This window comes from Homalodisca vitripennis, chromosome 2 (assembly GCF_021130785.1).
Source record: "Homalodisca vitripennis isolate AUS2020 chromosome 2, UT_GWSS_2.1, whole genome shotgun sequence".
In the NCBI taxonomy this organism is placed as follows: Eukaryota; Metazoa; Arthropoda; class Insecta; order Hemiptera; family Cicadellidae; genus Homalodisca; species Homalodisca vitripennis.
Genome location: NC_060208.1, coordinates 43,767,638 through 43,785,932, shown reverse-complemented (window position 1 = coordinate 43,785,932; position 18,295 = coordinate 43,767,638). Strand labels below are relative to the sequence as shown.

At 34.4% G+C, this 18,295-nt stretch overlaps 1 protein-coding gene across 1 annotated transcript in view; it reads left to right on the top strand.

Annotated features, from left to right (window-relative positions):
- Nucleotides 1-16,114, top strand: part of LOC124353860 (dynein regulatory complex protein 11) — a 48,741-nt gene extending 32,627 nt beyond the window's left edge. The window contains exons 7-14 of the mRNA XM_046803889.1: nucleotides 3,471-3,672; nucleotides 3,820-3,965; nucleotides 5,770-5,871; nucleotides 6,019-6,345; nucleotides 7,132-7,370; nucleotides 7,711-7,852; nucleotides 9,499-9,729; nucleotides 15,101-16,114. Coding sequence (XP_046659845.1) covers nucleotides 3,471-3,672; nucleotides 3,820-3,965; nucleotides 5,770-5,871; nucleotides 6,019-6,345; nucleotides 7,132-7,370; nucleotides 7,711-7,852; nucleotides 9,499-9,729; nucleotides 15,101-15,319 — 1,608 coding nt within the window. The 3' untranslated portion in view covers nucleotides 15,320-16,114. The remainder of the gene's footprint in view (nucleotides 1-3,470; nucleotides 3,673-3,819; nucleotides 3,966-5,769; nucleotides 5,872-6,018; nucleotides 6,346-7,131; nucleotides 7,371-7,710; nucleotides 7,853-9,498; nucleotides 9,730-15,100) is intronic.
- Nucleotides 16,115-18,295: the final 2,181 nt, after the last annotated feature.

Genomic DNA, 18,295 nt, shown 5'->3' with positions numbered 1-18,295 from the left:
TAGCTGTTTTGGGACCCACCTCGCAGACAATTTCCGACATCCGAGAGTTTCTGTGATTGTTTCGTGTGGTCTGGAAATTTGTGGAAAAATTGCAGAAAGTTCATCTAACGTCAATCTGCGATCGTCACAGACCGCAATCTCGATTTTTTCCACAAGTTCGTCAATCACAATTGAAGGTCTTCCGCTCCTCTGATCGTTATGCATGGAAGTATGACCATTTTTAAACTTGTGACACCACTTGTACACACTCGTACGATTCATAGCTCTATTACCGTAAACAGTTTTCACCTCATTATAGATTTCAACCAGAGCTTTTCCCTTCACAACGAGGTAGCGAATGACGGTGCAAATTTCGCACTTGGTGGGAGATACGATCGACATTTTTCGCGAGAGATGCTACTGCGTCAAGAGTTTTTAACACACTAACCTCGGATTGGTCTCATTTTGAAGGGAAGGGGTCAGGCTACACAGTAGTGTTGCCAACATGTCGAAAAAGTATTCCCTACAGCTGTGAGAATACCAGTACACTTACTTTCTGAACGCCTGAAAGCACATTTCAGCAGAGAGCAATACCAAAAAGGAGGAATATCAATTTATGTAGGAGAAAGACTGGATCATTATTCAGAATCCATTGAAATAAAAACAATACTGTGAAGAACTCCTTTGTGAAATGTGCCTCATAAAAATTGTCCAAAACAAAACATGTCTTAACATCATGGGCATATACAGATCTCTGAGTTCAAACTGGAAAAAGCCTTGACATACTCACAAGAACTATTGAGAACAGTAATGTTGAAAACTCACCTTTCATACTCATGGGAGACATCAATGTTGACACCCTAAATCTAAACAGAAATACAACCAAACTGAATGAAATACTGGCTTCTTCATAACATGCATAGGTTGAACCTGCCACCCACAAGAATAACTCATAACACACAGTCATCTATAGATTGTGTCTGTACAAATATTAACAACAAGAATTCAGTCACATGCAGGGTTATTAATGCCCAACTGTCAGACCACACAGCCCAATTCTGCACAGTTCGTACTGAAGTTGAAAACCAGAGACCAAACAGCATGAATAGATGTCTCCGACCAGAAAATTTGAGAGACTTAAAATTACTACTCTCAAGAGAGAACTGGAAATGTGTACTAGAAGCACCATCTGTAGACGAAGCTTACGCACCTACTAAGTAACACTCTTCAAATAGCCCTTGAACTCTGCATGCCCAAAGAAAAACAGAAGACCTCGGAAAAAAAAGAAGCCAAAGCACTTTGCTGATGAAGAAGCTTTTAAGACTTAAAACAGACTACTTAACAGCACAAAACCAATATGAATTAACAGGCAATGAAAATGACAAAGCGGAAGCAGCTCGGAGTAAAAGAATTTATGACCAACGTTTAAAAATGCTTAGGCGGCAAGCATCTCATAACCACATAAACAGATCTGACAATAAGTCCCAAAGCTCTATGGGAGGTGATAAACAATGCAAGAAATAAAACAACTAGACCTTTAGGATTCAAACTGAATATAAATGGGCATATAACAAAACCCACAAGAAGTAGCAAACTACCTAAACTCATATTTTGTGAATATAGCTGAAGAGACTTTGACACAAATTCTTGACAATGAAAAGAAAGAGCTCAACATAACAAATAAAACCTGTACTTTTCACACTTAATTGCTATTCCTGATACAGAATTAAATGAAGTGAGAACAACTATTGACAGTCTAAAATCTAAAAATTCTGCTGGTATTGATGAAATATCCTCTAAAAATCCTAAAATATTGTTTCAGATGAACTAGCTATACCTCTTACATCCATATTCAATCAATCATTCAGAGAAGGCATCTTCTTATCAGGTATGAAATTGTCAAGGTTTATCCCAAATTCAAGAAAGGAGATAACACTGCAGTTGAGAATTATAGACCCATCTCGCTTATTTCAACCATATTAAAAGTGTGTGAAAAAATAGTCATCAGGAGACTCTTAACTCATTGTATCAAAATAACCTACTGGTCAGACAACCAGCATGGTTTCACAAAAGGCAAATCAACTTCTACAGCAATGATTACACTGGTTGAGTACGTTATTGACAGCTTAGAAGAAGGCAGTCTGACAACAGCTATTCTGCTGGACTTAAGCAAGGCTTTTGATTGCCTCAGCCATGAACGAATAATTAAGAAGCTGGAACACTTGGGTGTGACCAACAGAGCAAAAAAATGGTTCAAAAGCTATCTAGAGGACAGTAAACAATTGGTAGAACTCAAACACACAAAACCAAAGGAATCACAAGAGAAGTTAAGTCCTTTTTTCCCTACCAGTACAACAAGGTGTGCCGCAAGGGTTTGTGTTAGGACCAATCTTATTTATTTTATTTATAAATGACATACCTCACCACTTAAGAGGTCTTTGTACTCCTCTCATGTATGTGGACGATACCATGGGAGACAACAACACGGATAGGCTTGCAGTGAGCTCCTATATTGCTGTCAACACAGCATATGAATATTGGTCCGGAAACGATCTTATGATTAATCTCTCAAAAACCAGCCAGTTGGCATTTGGGAGAAGAGCAGCTGATGTTCCAGTGATCCCTGACATAGAAATGGAAACACAAGGCCTCATTCTTAGGTATAATACTAGACAAAAATTACCTGGACCCCACAACTTGACCATCTTACCCACAAACTTAACACAAGCCTATATGTCATTAAGCAAATCAAATCTATCAGCGCACAGAAACAGCAAAAACGGCATATTTCTCACTATTCGAAACTCACCTGAGGTATGGAATAGCTGTATGGGGGGAACATCAGCAACAAATCTGCAAAGAATACTTATTTTACAAAAGAAGGCCATAAGGATTCTAGCTGGACTTGGGAAGGATGGAAAGTTGTAGAGAAACGTTTAAGAATCTGGGCATTCTCACAGTTGTTGCAATCTATATCCACGAGCTAATACTGAATGCGGATGCAGCAGAACTACCCAGAAACAGAGATATACACCAACACCAGACAAGGCAATCTGGTCTCTACAGCCTTCCAAACCACCATCTTCAACTGTATGAAAGAAAGCCGTCATACAATGGGAGGAAACTTTACAACCATCTACCACCAGAGCTGCAATTGAAGAAAGGGAAACCCTTGAAATTGGCACTGCAGGAATGGCTAAGGACCCACCCATTCTACACACTAGAGGAATACATGCAGAGAACAATATAACCATTACCTTTATATTTTCTTACTTTATTTGTCATTTCAAATCAAACAAACTGTAAAATTGTCTCCATTTGTAATCTCTAAGATTATAAATAAAGATTATTCTGATTCTGAACGTGCCTCGTACATTGCTGTTCCTAGATTAATTCTGCAGAATCATTTAGAGATAAACCTTTCTCAAACTAAACAATAGTTCCTAAGTAAAATCCATTACAATTGTGTCATCCCTCACTGATTATGGCAGATGAAGAAGAACCGTGGAGCCCAGATGGCAGAGGATATCAAAGATGAGATGCGCTCCTGGATTATGGCATACAAGGGACAGACAGGCAAGTTCCCCGAACTACCCTCAGAGGAGGCTGGAGGTTCTGCCCTTATCTTTAGTCGCCAGGGAGCAGACAGTGAAATCAGCAAGTCCACTGCTCCCTCATCCAAGGAGGGAAAAGGTGAGAATATAACTAGTGAAGGAAAATAGGTCATTTACAGATTGTCCCACATTGCAGTACTTGTTATGTATGACATTATTTAATACTTCAGTTTATGATACAGTAACAGTATCATTTAACAACTCAAAATAATTGTCGATTTTACAGGGAAGAAAGATAAGGGGAAGAAAGCTAGTAAAGAGAAAGAGGATGCAAAAAAGAAAAAAGTGGATGATGAAGAGGATCCAGGCTTCAAGATGGGAACTTCAAGCTTTCTGACTGAACTGATGGTAGCAAGCGCAGAATATGAAGAGGTAAGAAGAAGTGTGATTTTAGATTGGACAGAAAATGTTTCTCATTTTTATTTGTTCTGTTTGTTATTTTTTTAAATTAATTTAATTGTGTTTAATTTATTTTACTGGCTCATTCTGTCTTGACATGGCAAAAGAACTTGACATATTGCAACTAAAACTTATTTCAAAGTGTTAAAATTCGATCTTTTATCATGTCTCACTAAGATACACTGCTCAAACTCTCAAAGAATACTAAAAATGAAAATGCGCTACACAGTCAATATAAAACAACCAACTACATTGGCCCATTGTGTGGTTGAGTGTAGCAACTAACAGTAGCTGACTAATTGATTATATGTCCTTGTTAATCCATCAGTAATCTTGGTTTTTTGGGTTTTTTTTTTAGCTTTAAAACTGTGCTTATCATACTCACAAAGCAAATTATTATTATTTACAAAGAAATTATATAATTGATCTTTAATACATGCTTCAAAAACTTTACTTATTACGAGGATTAATGATATTGGTCTGTAACTTGATGGTTCAGACTTTGTTCCTTTCTTATAGATTGGTATTACCTTTGTATGTAAATTTTAACACATCTGGGAACACACCTTCAGTTAAGGCTCTATTGAACAAGAAAACTAATGGCTTAATTATAAAATCAATGATTTCTTTGCCCCTTTGAGATAATATACTTTAGCCATGTTACCTAATGTAAAAAAGCAACATTTATGGTAAAGAAACATGACATAAGGAAATCGTAGTATAAAATAAGAAAGTTATGGTGATTGTCTAGGATAGACAGGTTGGCTCTGGGGTAGGCTGGTCAGCCCTCAAGTAAGTCTAACTGTCAAGTAGTTAGGTTAGGTGAGATTTGTTAAATATTTTAATTAAAAAGCAATAAGATCTTTTAGGCATTTTTTTCTATTTTGCTCAAAACATCTTTTGTCACTTTTCTTTCTACAAAACTCCTGGTGCTGAATTTTTAACATTCTATTAGTTGGTTATCAACTGGGATAGGTTTCATCTACACTGGTGTCAGATTTCCAACTCTCTAGTATTTTGATGAATTTTACACCCTGCTCCTCACTAGATCATTCAGTCTCATTAGCCCTAGTTTTACATGAAGGATCAATCAAACTATTCTATTTGCAATTATTTTTATTTCAGGTTGTATAAATTTTGCAAGTGGCCACTTTTCCAATTATGTTCTTATCTCCCCTTTGCCCCTCAAACAGACAGTACCTATACAATTTGTGTATCCGCTCTGTTGACTGTATAATATTCAAAGTGCTTTTAAATCACCACAAATCCTCCATTGGTAATATATACAAGATAGTTTGTTTAAGAAATAACTTAGGTTTTCAGAATAAGATAAGGTATTCCCTACCTTCTTTTAATTTTGTGAACAGTGTTTTTATATACTAAATATTTATAGAGGGTGTTCCATAACACGTGACTATTATTTCAAGATATTTTTTTAAATCTAATGGAACATAATTATGTAAACAAAAATAATTTTTTCCACCTGTCTGTTAGTATGTCTTTTATAGAAAAATATTAATTTAAAACAGTTTATAGCTATCAATCTATAAAACTGTTCTGTTTTAGAGTTAGACAAATGTTTATATATTACGAATGTAGATTTCATGATCGAATGGATACTAAAATAAAACGTTACTATTAGAAACACCTGTAAACAATTCCAACATTATCAAGAATGGGTTTTTTTTAAAATTACTGCATCCTTAATGAAAACCATATTTAATAGGTACAGTATGTGTATGTTTTCTATTCATAAATGTGGTGTCTATTTAAGTAGACATGGCGGTGCCGGGATGAGAGCAGCAACCCTCGTCAGACCTACTATCAGGAGATCATACAGGATCAGAACACATCACAACTGGAGGCAGAGATCAGAAAGGTTTGATATGTAAATAACATAACCTAACACTATCTTTTGGTGTTTTAAGTTAAAATTTTCTCAAGATATAGTCTAGATTATAACAACATTATTATTCATAGTGTTTAGTCATGTCACATTCACAGTTGGATAATTTTATGTTACAAGGTGGTGGATGAACAGTTGAGGGCTGAGCTGGAACTTTTACAAGCTGCTCTGGATAGGGACAGGGCCAAAAAAGGGAAGAAGGGGAAGAAAGGAAGCAAGAAGAAAAAGGGAAGAAGGACCGGTAAGAAAGGAAAGAAGAAGAAGGAAAAGGACTTGACACCAGATCGCACATTGGAATCACTATTTGAAGAACTAATCACAAATGGAATCATCAAAAAGTACCCTGAGACTCCTCTGTCATCTTTTGTTGGTGAACGAACATATGCTGGAGCGGAACTGAGGTTCGATGGGAAGGATCCTTCACCTTCTCTTGGAGATATCAGACAGGTGGGTCTATAACAATCAGGTTAGTAGTATCAGGAGAAGTGGTTCTGGAAACTTTTACAAAATTCTTTAAGGCAATATTACATATTATTCCATTAATTTTCTGAAGACATGTTTTGCTTCTAATGATTTGATAGTTAATTGTGTTAGGGTATGTCCAGTGTAACATTAGCCTCATAAATACTAGAAAATCTATACTGAATATAAATTATAAACCATTATTAGTCAAATCTAATCAAATTTGTTAACTCGTTAGCACCAAGACACGAAAATAAAAAAAAACATACTTCAAACAAAATTGAGTCCTTTAGTTCAATTTGTGATTCAAGTTCTTCAATCATTATACTGGCTTGTTGGTGCATACTATACGTATAGAGACTGGTAAATATAGTTGGAAATTTAAGTGATTTATCTTTCTGTTTCATTATCTTTGTCATGGTGTGTAATTATCACAACTCAATGATTCATTTCTGCAATATCAAAGCATCATCTTCTCTAGCATTGCTAATGGCGTAAAAAGTTGTGAACCAAGCAAGCATAAGAATAATTTCACAACATTCTAAAAATTATTTTATTTGTATTTAACATAACATCAGCTACTAATAAGGGCTATAACTAGTAAAATCAGTCTCTTTATTCTATAGATTAACATTTTTCTTTAGGAATTATTAATTAACCCCTCAACTGTTATTCTCTCAGAAGCAACTTCTACGAGTTTATTTTTTACAAATTCCTTGTTTTTTTTAAGATCCTAGAGAATGAACTAAAAATTACATTGTTTTGTCTCAGGTTATCCTGGAGTACTGTATATTGCCACTGGGATCTAAATCAATACATCAATTGGCACCCCTGGTGCGATCGGTACTAGTGGCAGGCCCACGTGGTACAGGCAAGGACATGTTGGTGCACGCTGTATGTACAGAGACTGGTGCAGTCCTGTTTGATCTTACTGCTGCTAATATTGTCGGAAAGTACCCTGGCAAGAGTGGACTCATCATGCTGACTCATCTCGTCAGTAAAGTGTCCAGGTCAGTGCTTGGATAACTGGTGATATCCATATCATAGACAATAATCCTCTAAATTAAATCAACTAATCATTTTCATTGCGTTCTAATAATATTCAATACAAGGTATTATTGTAATGGACCAAAATTTTCTTGTGAACCAAGTTTCTTATCTGTAATGAGCGCTCTGCGTTATTTATCTTATTGTGTGATGATCATTTTCGTTAAACTTTGTTAACTCAGATTGTAGCATTTGTTTGGTAAAATATTGGCAAATTAAATTATAAAATGTTGTGAAACAGTTAAATACACCTATTGATTTAAACTGAGATGTTTTGAAATACAATAGTGTGACAAATTCCAGGCTTCTCCAGCCGTCTGTGATTTATATGGATGGAGCAGAGAAACCTTTCTTGAAGAAAGTGCCCAAGACAGACAAGACGGATCCAAAAAGACTCAAGAAAGACTTGCCAAAGTTGGTGAAAAGTATTGGACCTGATGATCAGGTGATTTCTTTCTATAGGATGGATGGGTCTGTCAGATAATATTTTAACGCTATTTTTTCAGTAAATAAATAAACTACTTTAAATTTATTTACGAGATACTTTAAAATGTCACACCTCGCTTCTCATTCGCGAGTTTTTGGCTGAAAAAAGTGTTCTTGTCTGTTCACATTCGCCATACTCACCCAATTTAGCACCATGTGACTTCTGGTTCTTTTCAAACATTAAATCTCTTCTTAAAAGAACACATTTTGACACCATTCCTGACATTGAGAGGGCCACAACTGAGCAGCTAACAACCCTTCCAAAATAAGCCCTCCAGAAATTTTTATAATCATGGATTAAAACGTTGGAATAAGTGCATTGCCAGACAAGAATTTTGAAAGAGATTAAATAAAATTCAAAGTAAGTTTATTACTTTTTGAAATAAACAATTGTTCACCATATTGTTTGATCACACCTTGTATGGCTAGTAATAACTTTTTACCTTTTTTGTAAATACTGTATAATATAGCTTTATACTACATGAACTTGTTAAATCATGTACTATACAAACATGATGATATAAAATAACTGTTATTGAAGTTTAAGAAATAATCATTTAGCAAGGTGACGTTCTTCTTTCAATAAATCACTATCTAGTACACTTAAACTTGTTGTTTGGGAGAAGAGGAGAATCCTGTAAGTTTATAAAGGGAGAATATAGTTTGATATGTTTGAAAACGCAAAGTTTGCAGCAGTAGGTAAAAAAAGGAGTTGGAATTTGACACACTGATACTTACTTATTACAAATTACAGTTCACAACTAATTGTTTTACTGTTGTTGCCAAATTATAAATTTATCAAAGAATTAAATCTATCAAGTAAAAAGATTGTTAATTTTTTTAACATTACAAAATTTAGCCTATATTTTATGTGGGGTCCGATTTAATTAATTAATTGTGGTTGATGCAAATGAAATGAGCTGCATTTTCAATTTTATGTTGTTACCAATTTGGACATGAGAGAGTGTATAGAAATCAGTCAATCAATATTTTCTTGTTCTATGTACATTTATAGTAGAACATGCCAAATGATAATTAAAATTAATTTTACAACTTTGTGCTGATTAAATAATGATAATGGATCAGTTTATACTACTTACATAGTGATATAGTTTCAACAACATCAATATAAAAAAGTTGATTTAATAAGCACCTTCATCTAAATACACTCATTCTCATGTGTTTTCTAAATGATTTAAGAATTAATTTTATGGAAGGAGATTAGGTTGTAGGGCATATAAGGGTATAATCCTAAGTGAAGAATAGTCCCTTGAAGTTTTTATATGAGACTCACAGGTTATACTGCGATAAATCATGAATTAAGGTATATCTGAATAATGCAAAGATGGTTTGCAAAGTGAAAACAACAGTTTTTAAGCGATAAATTATTTAGTTTTGCTCTAATTTTGTTATTGAATGTTACACACAATCCAATATATCATTAAATTGGTTTCAGTCCCTGCGAAAGTTGCTAGAACTGAAAATAACTTTGAAATGCACCTGTAACGAAATGTGGTACATCATGGACTTTTCAAACCATGATTGATTCCTATTCATGATAGATTTTAATCATATCAAGCATGACCTCATGACTCGGTATGCCAGGTTCTGTTGCTCGGCGTGTCACATTGTCCATGGGAGTGTGACCAGAAGTTGTTGGCCCAGGCCTATCAGAAGATGGTGCTGGTTGTGCGGCCAGACTACGCCAGTCTGCAGCTCATCTGGGCCCAACTACTGTTTCAGTACAGCGGAGTGAGTCGACAGTTTGACACTGGCCCTCTAACACGGCTCTCTGATGGGTACACAGTGGGAACACTGGTCAATGTTGTCAAGGAGGTAAGCTTCAAAACACTAATAATACTACTAACTATTCCATGTTTGGTTATTGTAGAATGTAACACTGGCCCTGTAACACGACTCTTATGGGTACACAGTGGGAACAATGGTCAGTGTTGTCAAGGAGGTAAGCTTCATAACACTACTAACTATTCCATGTTTGGTTATTGTAGAGTGTAACACTGGCCCTCTAACACGGCTCTCTGATGGGTACACTGGTCTATATTGTCAAGGAGGTAAGCTTCATAACACTACTAACTATTCCATGTTTGGTTATTGTAGAGTGTAACACTGGCCCTCTAACACGGCTCTCTGATGGGTACACTGGTCAATATTGTCAAGGAGGTAAGCTTCATAACACTACTAACTATTCCATGTTTGGTTATTGTAGAGTGTAACAATGGCCCTGTAACACGGCTCTCTTATGGGTACACAGTGGGAACACCGGTCAATGTTGTCAATTCCATGTTTGGTTATTGTGAAGTGTAACAATGGACCTTATAGTGTACAAGATAATCCATGTTCAAAAAGGCGGTACAATTTGAACAACTCTGGTACCCAGGTATTAAAAACTCATGTTCAATAACATTGCCATCGTCAAAATCTATAAGTATAGGTACTTGATTACCTGTAGGCCTGGATGAAGAACAGTCAAGAATGTCATATTCAAATATCTTTATTGCAGTTGACAATAATATCTATTACACTGCAAAAGTCAAGGTACTAATTATTGATTTTGACAAGCTCACCCCAGCTTTTTCCAAACATACAAATTTATATATTCTCATTCACATGGCAATATTTATTATTTTGTTTATTTACCCACAGACTCAGCTTCGAAGTCAGTCAACCAAATGGGCGATCTCCCAGTCAGATGCTAGAACTCGCCAACATAAAATACATGTAACACTAAACAGTGTGTTAGACGTGTACTTACCCCCTTGAGCGTTGGGGCATTTTTGATTAAGCTTAGACATCTGTTAATAAAGTGAACTCCCACCTGTGTGGGTAAGTGTTCATAAACCACCGTTCTTTCTTCCAGTTCTGTAATTTACACTGCCTCTAGTATCATACCTGTGTATGTCTTGGCACCTTGTTAAGGCACATTTAGACATAAGAACATTGCTGTTTCCCTAATAGGCTATATAGACTAGGCAGCATCAACAGTAGTAGAGTTTTGAAAGCCTCTCTGGGTTTCAATTTTGCAATAATTCTAACAGCTTTTTTCTGGAGTCTGAAAGCTCTCATAAAGTCTGTGTTTGCACATGTTCCCCAAAGTATTATTCCATAAGAGAGATGTGGGTAAATTAAACCAAAATATGTACCATCATCAAAACCTGAGTCGGACAGTATTTTGTTAAAGATGTCAAGACACAGATGCCTGAGGATAATTTTGCACATACAGAATCAATGTGATCATTCCATGTTAACCTCCTATCCATGTATATTCCAAGGAATTTTGTTATATAGACTTCTTCCAATAAGGTGTCTTCTAACATCACGGTGGTGTCACCCGGTGAGTCTGAGAAGCGATGGGAAACATTCACAACAGTTGATTTTTGCATTGTTTTTGGACTGTTTGTATTCTGTGACTGGGAAATGATCTCAGCCACCTGTGAGGAATTCCTCGAATGCCATGGAATTCCATTTTGTCTAGCAGTATACTGTGGTCAGCGCAGTCGAATGCTTTCAATAAATTGAGAAACACACTGAACGTGGGATTCCAACATTCTAATAGATTTGCCTTTTTTTTAACCCAAACTGTTCATTTGAGGGCTGGTTGTTTTTATTTAAATATCAAAGCATTCTTACCATAAACAGTTTTTCAAATATCTTGCTCAAAGTTGGCAAGATTGAGACAGGCCAATAATTATTGACATAAAATTGGTCATCATTTTTTTTTAATTGGTGTTACTTCAGAGACTTTTAGGAGGGAGGGAAAAACTCCTGTATGGAAAGATAGGTTGACTAATTTTGTCACTTTTCTTTAATCATCTTCATCACTTCCTCACAATTTAGTGTTCCTTGCAACTGAGCAAAGTCAATATCAACACTAACACTATTGTCAGAATCATAGTTCACCCAGCGGTCAATTTCACTATCCTATACTATTTCTTTTACAAACTAATTACACCATTAAAGTTACAAACACTCTTCCAACGAAGAATCTAATCCGCCAATGTAAAACACAAGCAAATACATCATGGTAAACTTTGTTTATAAACACCGCCATTACTGCAGTCAGCTGACCACAGCCTGTTGAATATCGTAAATGTTCAGACAAATGAAATAACAAGAAAAAAAAAGAACAGCAACAAATGTTCCTTGTTATCCACAACATTTTCACATTATTACTTGGTCGAAATAGTTCAGGATTTTCTGCAAGATGGAAATTTAAGATAACCAATTTATTCTCCATTTTATCTAGTTTCAGAAAATATATAAAATGGTATCCAGGTTTTCTTTAAGAGAATTAAATATATTGCTAAAACTAAAAATAGTACACCGAAGGCTAAATTTGTTACTATGGGTAATATTATTCCTCAAATTTATAAAAAATATAATTCTTACACTAAATGTATATAAAATATACCAAAATCGAGAATTATACACAACACAAAATAATAAATTAATTAATAACCAATTTCTAAATTTTGTTAGTTTTTTATTTTTGAAAAGTGGTGGGTTGTACCTGATATTGCATTTTCTGTTTTATTTTAACATTAAATTATTTAACTTTGTGTTTGTTTAATATTAGCCTATTTTACATTATTCTCTTCAGAATTAAATTGTCTAAAAGATTAAAAGATTGGTTAAAAAGTTTGCATGTTTATTACCCATTTTATGAAGTTAATGTACTTCAAATCTAAACAAAGTGTGTTTTTTTGAGACAAATTTTGCATATTTTGTTTGATATTTCAGAAATGAGTGGTCTGACAGGTCTGGGGCATATTCTATTCAATTTTTCAATTCATTTTATATAAAATGCAATAAATTTAACAACTATCTTTACGCCATAAAAATATCAGTTTTGATTTATTTCCGTTCTTTCCTAGAAATCAGGTGAAATCTTTCGCTAACTGTAGCTCGCCAACAAAATGTTTCCGGACATATGTTTACATAAACTTTTTTCATTATTTTGATGAGAGGGAACCACCTGAGAAGTTTGTCGTGTAACTCATGGGACATTTTGTACACTATATATACTGTTAAAACGGGTGCGTCAGATCGACATTATAATGTCGATTGCCACTATGGAATTGATTCAGATCGATATTGTAATGTCGATGCTAGTTCCAGGTTTAATGACAAACTTTTTAGTGATGGTAAAACACACAGGATATTCTACCAAAATGCTATTAAAGGGCGCAGGAATTATTAAAAAAAAAAAAATACTAAAGTGCAGAGCCAGCACTTGGATTGACTTAAAAGTAAAATACTGTAGATTAATAATTAAAACTTAACCAAAACAACAAAGTGTAATTGTTTGACAATTAAATACCAAATCAAAGGAGTTGCAGAAATTCATCAGCTTTGTACTGCATCTTTATTTTCTGTTAGTATCACATAGGTAGGGATATTTTTCTTTATTCACGAGGGATAAAGAAATCAAATAATACAGAAATCAGTAAAGTACTCAAATGATAATAAAAGAGGTACATAAATTATTTTCATATTTATTTTGTCTTGAATAGCTGTCAAATAAGGATATTGTTTATCAATTAAACACAACAGAAAATTAACCATTCAAACCATTTATAATTTAAAACAAAGTGATGATAAAATGGTATCTCATTCTATAGTGGGTCAGAAATTTTTAACTTTTATTTACAACAGTGTCTTACTTTAATAGTATTTCTTAATACTTCTTACAGAAACAGCTATGTATTTGGTGGAGTTATGGTTACTACATATAATACATAATACAAGGGCTGTTTTTTTTTTTTCAACTTCCGATCGTGCCGCTAGATGGCTGGGCGAGCGGTATCGGTCAGCAATGCGCGGCAGTCGACTGCGCACCTCTCCCACTACAACCTCACTCATTTTCGGACGGCTGACGCCATTTCCAATTTATCTAGCGACACATAAACATGGCTACCATGATAGAATCTCCCGCCAAGTGTGAGTTGAGAAGTGTCATTCGTTTCTTGCAAGCTGAAGGGTTATCTGCAGCAGAAATTCACCGTAGAATGGAACGAGTATACGGTGAAAGCTTTATGAGTGACAGTGCAGTGCGTGATTGGTGTAGGAAATTTAAAGATGGACGAGTTGACATTCATGATGAAGGGGGCCAAGGACGAAAGTCGGTCGCAAACGAAGACCTCGTTGATCGAGTTGACCAAAGTGTAAGAAGCAATCGAAGGTTTACGATTATAGAGCTGTCCAATCAGTTTCCTGAGATTTCAAGGTCAGCCCTATACTCTATCGTAACTGATAAGTTAGGTTACAAAAAACTTTGTGCGTGATGGGTGCCAAAGATGTTGTCTGATGACCACAAAGCTGGCGAATGGCGTCAGCAACGTCTTTTCTGAACCGTTATGAAGCTGATGGCAAAGATTTTTTGATCAAAATCGTGACAGGAGATGAGACATGGGTTCTGTATGACACCCCAGAAACTAAACAGCAGTCCCAACAATGGATGCATTCAAACTCTCCAAACAAACCCAAAAAATTCAAAAAAACTTTCAACAACAAAAAGATTATGGCCACCATGTTTTGGGATCAAAAAGTTGTATTGCTTGTTGAGTTTTTAGAGCCAGGTACCACAATCAATGCGGAAGGATACTGCGGTATGTTACAACGTTTGCGGAGAGCTATCCAGAACAAAAGGAGAGGAATGCTCACATCGGGAGTAGTGCTCATTCATGACAACTCCCGTCCTCACAGTGCTGCTTTGACAAAGCGTCTTCTTGACGGTTTTAAATGGGATGTTTTTGACCATCCGGCGTATAGTCCTGACTTAGCGCCGAGTGACTATCACCTTTTCCCGGAACTGAAGAAGATGCTAGGATGGCAGAGCTTCCGAACAGACGACGCGTTGCGAGACGCCGTGAAAACCTATCTCAAATCACTGGCGGGAAACTTCTATGAAGAAGGTATTAAGAAGCTTGTACCCAGGTATGAAAAATGCCTCAATTTAAATGGCGATTATGTTGAAAAGTTACTAATAATGTACCTAACTTTTGATAATAAATTTATTTAATTACTTTCCCTAGTTTTATTTTTATACCACATCGGAAGTTGAAAAAAAAAAAAACAGCCCTCGTACATCAAATACTAAAGATTTGATGTATTTAAATATATTCTGAAAATAAACTAGAATTGTAGAAGAATAATTTTATGTTCAGTCCTTAATTGACATTTTGGTTAGGTGATGACCTGTAAGCGAATCCTGCAACTACGCATCCAGCCACTGACACTGGCTGAGATCATCAACGTTCTCGCAAGGTATGAGCCAGTGTATAAGGAGGAGGAGGAACAGTTCCTGGTATGGTATAGCAAGACACCTTTGGGTCGGCGAAAGACCAGAGCTCTAGAGCTTGAGCAAGAACAACAACTCAATAAGGAGTCGGTCAATAAGAAGAAGTAAAACTACACCTGAAGCCTTTGTTGGAGTCAAATTTAGAAGCTTTATGGAAACCATCGGCATCTAACAATAACATTTTCTAAGAAACAAAAAAAATATATTATAGGTTTCTGTCCAACACAAATTGGATTTTTCCTAAAATTAATTGAATATCTATCTAATTTTGAATGGTTTTTAAGAAATCTAATCAAGATTTATTTTAGAAGTTTGTTCAAAAAACCCTTTAGTTCAGATTCTTCTTTATGAAACCAAATTACTACTTAATTTTAGAGCTTTGTCTGAAAACCCAATCAACAACTTATTTGAAACCTTTTCACTGAAACCCAACAGAATCTATTTTGTGGTTTCTTTGATATCTAATCAGTATGTCATTCATCTATTCATATAATCCAATGTATCTAATCTAATTTGGAGTTCTATTCAGAGAACCCAATTGTTCTTTTGGGATGCTGCTGCTTCATAGAATCCAATCAATATATAATTTTAATTTTGAGCCTACTTCAGATGACCAAACAAGTATCTTTTACGCAAATGGCTTTATAGAATCTAATCCAATACATATATAATTAAGAAGCTGCTTCAGAGAGTACAACAAGAGTATCATTGTTGGGATCTTTTCAAGAAATCCAAGCAGAATAATTATCCTTCTTTAGGGCCTCTTTGTGAAATCCTAATCAGAATGCTCAGTTTAAAACTGTAGTTAATTATGTATTAATTTATCTCATACAGAAGCATGTAGTTTTAATATAATCACAATACCCAGGTGTTTTTAAGAGAATAAAATTATTGAAATAAGAATAATAGTGCTACTTAAACAAACCTCAGGATTGACAAAAAGTTAATAGTGACCAAATAACATTCTAAGTTAGCACACAATTTTTTCACTACTTAAGCCTTTTAGTTTTCTCGTAACAATGTACTTGAATATAGCATAAAAACTATTTTAAATTTAACGATTTGTAAAAATGTACAGGTTTCTAAAGTATTTTACTTGTAGATATTGTTTGAACTTACTTTACTTGTCTTTTATTGTTTATATATATATATATATTAAATGATATATATATACAATAAAAGAAAAAGACTTCATACAATCTTTTAATATTTCAACAAATTGTCGTTCTCAAAGAGGATACAAAAAAGTTGTATACAAGCAAAGAATTAAAATTAAACATATGATGAATTTTTAGAAAAGGGTTTTATATTAAAATTAAGATTAACAATATAAAAAGGTGTTCTAACAGGTTAAAATTAAATTAAATATTAACAATTTTGTAGTTTTGGAGTTGTACATTCATAAAAAATAAAAATATATATAAGCAGATATGCAGGAAGCTTTTTTCTATCATCGAGTTTGATGATTGTGCATTTCACTCCATGGTATTTGGCTGAACATTAATGAACATTTTTACAATGGTCTTATGGGTAACCATTATGGCAACGAAAAAAAATCACAGAATAAATACAATTGTAAAAAAATGGATACAATCAAATGCCATTTTAAGAAGTGACAGTAAAAGAAGTAGCGTTACTACATACTTTAAATTTTGCTTGCAACATCAGCAAAACCTGTTACGATTCATGGTTTGATGTACTCCTATCTTGTAATTATTATGGAATGTTGTCCAACCATTATTAATTCAATACATATGACTTATTAGAATTAATAGAAGTAAATAGTTGCAGCTATGAAGTATTAGTATGTTACTGAAACAAAGTGAATAAACAACAGCTATCACTAGGTAGTTACTACTTCAGGGTCCGGAACAGATGATAGTTGTTATTCCTTACTATCTAGTACACCGTAGTACTCTACTTTTGTGGTCTCTACTCCTGACTTTCCCTCAGAGCTGTGCGATAAAGATAAGCATATAAGGCTCAATTTCCTGAGAGACACTTCATTCAAAATCATCTTCATCTTTTGACGATTTTATCCAGTAATAAAGCCATAAGTCAAGATGGTACTCTGGAAAAGAGCTGTGTGGACATAATGCTCTTTGTTTGTTTTTTTAAAGATTGCTCAGTTATTGAAATTCATTAAAAAGTCAAAAGTTCCAAGGATAATAGCTTCCAAAACATTCTTGGACTTCTAACATTTTCATCCACACCAACATGATGATATCCTGGATCAGCCACAGCGTGTAAAAAATTTCCATTTTTTGTGTCAAAGCTTCTTATTGTGTTTTATCACTTTCAAGCAGAAAATGAGCACTTAAAAATGTTAAAAAAATCTTTCTCAAACCATACAAATTGTCTATCAGTGACAAGTTGAAGCTCACAATACAACTTATGATCATAAATCATATCATCACACTGATACCTACTGGACTGAAACAACTCTAACCAAGGCTATACAAATACAAAGCAGTTACTACATAAGGGTAATAGTGGTTAAGTTTTATTTACATGAACCCGGAGCATATACTATAGAGTCCAGGAAACGTGAATCAACTACTCTACTTTGGTAGCATTTTCATATTTATTCAATGGAGACGAAGTAATTGCTTCAAAATCAGCATAACATACTACTTTTTTATTCACTTCATCAAATACATCTTTGAAGTGGTTAAATTGAGGAAGTTATGATTTTCACATATTTAATTTTTAATGTGAGAGGAGGCCATTGAGACTGTCAATGCTAAGTTGCCTCCCCTCTGAAAAATCTGAGCTCATTCACCAGTCAACATCTTTTTTACTGAAAGAGAAGTTATAAAGCACAAAATTTATACAAATCTCTTGTGTGGATAAATTTTATAGTACATGTTACTATAAAATTTTTCAGGTCTAGGATTAAAAATTAAAAACAAACATATTTTTAACTATACACATATAATTCAAAATAATGTAGAAGACAATATTCTCACAAAAATATTTTATACTATCTACTATTATAAATAATTTATTATAAGATGGACTACGACAGTTGATTAAAATATTTATTTGCAAGAGGCACTTTTTCAAATAACGCTATAGATGCCT